Consider the following 5863-nt stretch of genomic DNA (forward strand, 5'->3'; position numbering starts at 1 on the left):
CCCAGCCGCTCCGCGGCATGTGGGATCTTCCCGGACCGGGGCACGAACCCGTGTCCCCTGCATCGGCAGGCGGACTCCTGACCACTGCGCCACCAGGGAAGCCCCATAGGTATTTCTTAATGTAGGTAAGTTAAGAAATGTATATATGTGACACACACACACAGACATATATTCTATTGTACCTTTTCCTTCTCTTCATTTCATCTCAGCCAATTAACTTAGGAAATCATTGCTGCCATCTTGAATCCATCCACAAGTCAAAAAATGACCCTCATAACATATAAGTAATTCTATGATATACCTACCTGCACAAGCACAGAGTCAAGAGTTGCAATGAAGTCTTACCTAGTGAATAACCGATGCTAATAACCCATAATCTCCACAGGAGATTCTATGCACTTCCCTTATCAAGTCTGATTTTTCCTCCTGCGTTAGTCTTCAGGTTGATTTCCCACGTGCACGCATGCACATACACACACTCACACGATTTAACCAAAAAGAAAAAAATTCAGATGCAGTGATGATGAGAGATGATATAGGCATAGCCAAAGAAAAAAGAGGTATGACTTTGATAGAGAAAAACATCTTTTAAGGCAACTAAAGGGGATTACGTTGTTAAGAAATAGAATTACGCCCAAGTTTTACCTTCCTGTTCCTTAGCATGAAGATCACGAGTCAGCTGAAGTTTGATCAATCTGATCAATCACTGTGCCTCTGAACAACTCTTTCCTCATTGCACATATGAGAATGGAGCTGTGGGGTGTTCCAGGAGTTCCATGCCAAGGAGAGGCCACAGCTCATTCCCTAAGTCTCTGTACTACCCTGGTGTACCGTCCTCACTCAGTTCTACCTCGTTCTGCTCCCACTGGACAGAAATACCAATGCTCTTTGCTCCAAGGATGCTGAGTGTTTTCATGCACAATATAGGGCGTGGCCTGGTGTGATTTTTCTACTTCTGGGACTACTCCAGCTTCTCATCTCTCTCTTCATCCATCCAACACATGTTTACTGAGCACCTACTAACCTGCTCCATGTTCAGCACCGTATGAGGTGCTGGAGCACAATGTGAAGGGAACAGGCTGGGCAAGGCCCTCAAAGAACTTTCTGTGTAGCCTGTCTTGGAACCCATCAGCTGCCTCCTTCATCCTCCATCAGCAGGTCTTTTGCTTCCAGAGATAAAAATCATCTCTGACTCCTAGATTTAAGATCTAGCACATAGAACTTATGCCATCTTTCTGGTATCTCAACTTCTAAATCCTCTAGTTTTTACTTCCATCCTAACCCTATCTGGCTGGACATTGCAAAACCTTTCGCACAGCTCTCTAGACTTTGTCTTACTGGACCCCTCGTGTCCGTCTTCCTTTTCCTTACACTTCAGTTGCAGGCAACCTTCACCTGTCACCTTCCTGGATTAGTCATGTGAACCCTGGGATTCAGCAATATATTTTACTAAACAAGATGCTGGGGGACATAATGGTCACTAAGATTTTCTCCCCTCAAAGAGCTAAGTGATCTGGTCTGAGGAGGCAACAGGGATCCTGCCCCTCCTGCGCCTCAGGGTATTTTAATACTCTGGTTGATCTATGGCGAGTCCCCGTTGAGTGGCAAATTCTCTTCTGTCAGCCCGGGAGTAGCCTGAAGACAAGAACCACCTTCTGCTTTTTAACCTGGGACCAACTCCCCACTGGGGTAATGCACTCACCTAACTAAGACTGGGATCTTGGGCATCTTCTTAGAGACTTTAAAGAAACTCGTGTCCCCTTTATTGTCGGTGAAGTACACGCCGGCCACGCTGGTCACAAGGTTCCCAGGGAACGTGAACAGGACCCTTTCATCGTCGCCCTGGTTGGCCCAATCCCAGGCTTGGCCTCCGATTAGCAAGCCCCCTCCACGTTTCATGAACTTGACCAACTTTTCAGTCATGGTTTCGTTGTAGGCATCAATACAGTAAACCCCCAGGGAGTCTTTCACTTCTGGTTCAACCTTTGCCTCTACACCAGAGCCCTCAAGGATTTTGGCCAGAGGTGCCAGGGATGGGTGTACACCAACAGGAGCCCCAGGGGAAGAGCAAAGCCAACCCACTGCATTGAGGAGAAAAGGAGTGAGCTGGGCCTCCACCAAGTAGTCCTCGTGGGACACCACCACCAGGCGGCCTCGGCCATAGGAGGAGGCAGCAATGAGGACCTGGCCCATGTCATTCACCATCACCGGGAAGGAGGCCTCTCCAATTAGAAGCAGTTCACACGGGATGGCATCTTCGGGGACATCCCAGCTTGTCACTCCACTCATAAGGGCCTCAAAGGCAGCAGACGGAGTCGCCATGGCTGGATCGGCTTCTGCAGAGAGGAAAGCAAAGACTCAGCCTGGTAAAGAATGGATAAACAAACAAACAAGCCAAGAGTTCACTCCTCCACTAGCTGGGGCAATTCTTCCCATTAAGCAGATGAGACCCACGCTGTGAAATGACTCAAGCACTCATCAGGGCCCTCAGTGTCTCCAATCCAGGAGACCCTGTTGTGCCCTGTCAGCTAACATTCTCACGGTCAGACGAATTCGGGCAGAATTGAGTCTCCAAAGACATATATTTAAGTACTCATTCCCAGCACCTGTGAGTGTGATCTTATTTGGAAATAGGGTCTTTGCAGATGTAATCAAGTTAAGGTGTGGTCATACTGGGTTTGAGTGGGCTCTAATCTAATGACTAGTGTCCTTATAAGAAGAGGATGTTTGGACACAGACACAGGTACACAGGGGAGAGACACACAGGCTACGAGAACATGTGGGCAGAGACTGGGGTGATGTCTCTATGAGCCAAGGAATGCCAGAGATTGCTGGCACACACCAGAAGGTAGGAGAGAGGCATGGAACAGATTCTCCTTCAAAACTTCCAGAAAGAACCAAACCTGTCAACACTTGGATTTCAAACTTCTAAGCCTCTAGAACTGTTAGAGCAGGGGTCCCCAACCCCTGGGCCGTAGATCGCTACTGGTCTGCTGCCTGTAAGGAACTGAGCCGCACGGCAGAGGTGAGCGGCGGGTGAAGCTTCATCTGCCGCTCCCCATCGCTCCCCAACTCTTGCATTACCGCCTGAACCATCCCCGCCACCCCACCCCCGCCCATCCGTGGAAAAATTGTCTTCCACAAAACCGGCCCCTGGTGCCAAAAAGGCTGGGGGCCGTTGTGTTAGAGAATACATTTCTGTTGTCATAAGCTAGCCGGTTTGTGGTACTTTGCTGCGGTTACCAGTGGAAACCAAAGCAGTGGTGTAGCACGCTATCTCCCCACCCCGACTCCTCCCCATTTGGCTTCCACACTGATCGTATTAATCTCAGCTTGGGGCCAGAATTTCAGTCTGAAAAGTCTGGGTCCTCATAGAGGGTTGTTTGGTCACAGTCACAGGCTGGGTAAGAGGAAAGCAGAAGTCCTCTGGCTTGAGTCCAGGTCCCAGACAATGAGAAGCGGAGGTAACAATTTATGAACTTACGGCAGATTCTTACTTGCACCTGGACATAGCAGAGAACGGTGTGTATGTCTGTGGATGCGTACTCCCAAAAACCCTCTGCTGCTCCACCACGAGCTCCCCGCCTAAGGTCTCTCTGCAGTCTGAACTCCTCCATATGCACTTCACTGAAGCACTTCCCTCAAGCACAGACACGTTGAATAGTCAGGACAGCCAGGCCTCACTGACCACTCTGTGGGTCTGGACAATGCTGCTCTCCTGGTCCTTGAGGCTATTACCACCTCCAACCTTATGGCCTGAGCCAACCTCATCATGTGTAACCTCTCAAACCGCTTCATTCCTATCCTTCTCTTCCCTCTTCTGAACATGCAGATATTCTTTAGGTGTTTATCTCTGGCCCTTACTGCTTTTTTCCCTGTGAAAGAATATGCTCACTCAAGGTACTACGGCAAAGCAATTACGAGCTTAGGCTCTGGAGTTAGGCTGAACTTAGCTTCCTCGTTCATTAAGTAGGGATAATACTATCTACCACATAGGACTGTTCTGAAGATTAAAGGAATAGCAGCATAAGTTAAGTGCCTTTCCATTATGTATTATATATGGATCTATAGATATGTAGATACATATACGTGTTCAATTATTATATATATATCTTTGCTTAAAATTACTTGGTTAAGAATAAGCTATTTAAGTATGTGCAAAATAGGGAATTATTATAAAGTGAAAACAAATCTAACCTAATGTTAGATTTTACCAACACTGGATTAAGCATTTATTGACTCTTGATTTTACAGGTTTCATATTTTGGAGCCAGTACTAATACTGATGATTGTTTAGTTCTCAAGGATTTCTATGGGCCCTTGGCAGAGGCCTTCTCTGTGCCTTCCCCAGGCCACAGATGCAAAGGCCCTGGTCCTGACATAAGTCATAAACTCAAGACCCCTATTAAAAGCACACTCTGCCATTTGTAAGTCTCTCTGAAACTAAAAAGTCTTAAATTTATTCTTTTCCCTCCAAGTTAGCTCCTCTTGGGTAAAAACGTAAGCTCGAGGTCCCTAGTTGTTAAAGAGGGTAACCTCCACCCCAGAGAACTACAGAGAAGATACAATCAGCAAACAGTTGGTTAATAAGAATCTGTCGCGTCCCTGGCTCCTCCTGGGGTCCACAAATAGCCAGGACAGCAAACAGCAAGGAGTCACAGTTGTGTCCCTTCTCTCTTCTGATCCATATCCAGCTGGTCACAGTGTCGTTCGTCCTTCATGGTTTCCAATCACACTGCCGTTAACCTAGTTTGGGTCCTCAGTGGTTCACTCCTGGACTAAATGGACCCAGCTTCTAAGTCACCAGCATCTGTTCCCACCTTTATTCTTCTACAGCCACTGATTGTACTATTTCCCAGAAGAGAACCCCCCAGAGCTTCGCCTTTGCCCACAGGGGAAAATCTGAGCTTCCTCTTGGGGTTTAAGGCCTTCAGGGCTGGCTGCTTCTTACTTTCCAGCATATCTCTTGCAGCTTCCAGGATACTTGGCCTTCTTGGACATGCCCTGCTTTCATTTTAGATTCTCTTTCCATTCTCTTTCTTCCTGTTCCCTCTCCCACATCTTTCAAGCCACTGAAATCCTACCTTTCTGAGAGACAGTATTCACAGAAAAGGAAACTTAATAAATCTATGAAAATAGGCTCAATATCACTAATCAGGCAATTTAAATACAATGTACGTTGCCCATAAGACTGTCCAGAAAGAAGGGGGCAAAAAAGAAAGAGGAAGAGGAGGAGAGGAAGGTAAAGATAATAACGTCCAATGTCCCAAGGCTGTGGAAGCACCAGCACGAGCTGCTAGAAGGACTGAGAACCTGAAAGCAATCTGACAGCGGCAACTCAGTCTCAAAGGTGTGCCCATCTTAAGATGAGCAGGCCTACGAATAACCTCTCTTACAAAAGTAAGAACAGCAGTATTACAGATATATGCACGAGGATGGTCACTGCCAAACAAAACTGCAAATGGAGATAGATAAGTGAAAATCTAGACAGGGAGACAGACAGATGACAAACAATATTCCCTAGAACCACTTCTGACTCCCGTGGGTACAGGATCTCTAACCCAAAGTCACAGCTACCCAACTTCCATGTATCCCCCGGATAGGCCATGGCACCGAACCTGAGACCCTGGGGCACAGCCCCCAGGCGGCCACCCATACACACGCTGTAAACAACTGCCATGCTGCCCCCAGCGTTGATACTCCAAACACACCTAGAGCAGGGAACTCGTAGTTCTGTCTCACTAGTTGTACTCTGAGCTAGTTCATGGGAGAAGAAATATCTGTAGAGAAGTGACAAAGGGATGGACAGGTGGCCTGGAGATTTGAAAAGTAGGGGTGCTTTTCCTGCTGCGTCTTCCACCTG

The 5863-nt window shown here is 47.3% G+C and overlaps 1 protein-coding gene across 2 annotated transcripts in view; it reads right to left on the bottom strand.

The window, feature by feature from the left end:
* The window catches only part of LOC103087685 (protein FAM115A), a 43861-nt gene that overhangs the window by 16999 nt on the left and 20999 nt on the right, over window positions 1-5863 (bottom strand). The window contains exon 1 of one of the 2 annotated variants that reach the window (XM_007466653.1): window positions 1703-2327. In XM_007466653.1, the coding sequence (XP_007466715.1) occupies window positions 1703-2322 (620 nt within the window). In that variant the 5' untranslated portion in view covers window positions 2323-2327. Of the gene's footprint in view, window positions 1-1702; window positions 2337-5863 lie in introns of those variants that run through there. The other variant, XM_007466654.1, reaches the window with a different exon arrangement.

Source organism: Lipotes vexillifer, unplaced genomic scaffold, assembly GCF_000442215.2.
Source record: "Lipotes vexillifer unplaced genomic scaffold, Lipotes_vexillifer_v1.1 scaffold71, whole genome shotgun sequence".
NCBI classification, from domain to species: Eukaryota; Metazoa; Chordata; class Mammalia; order Artiodactyla; family Lipotidae; genus Lipotes; species Lipotes vexillifer.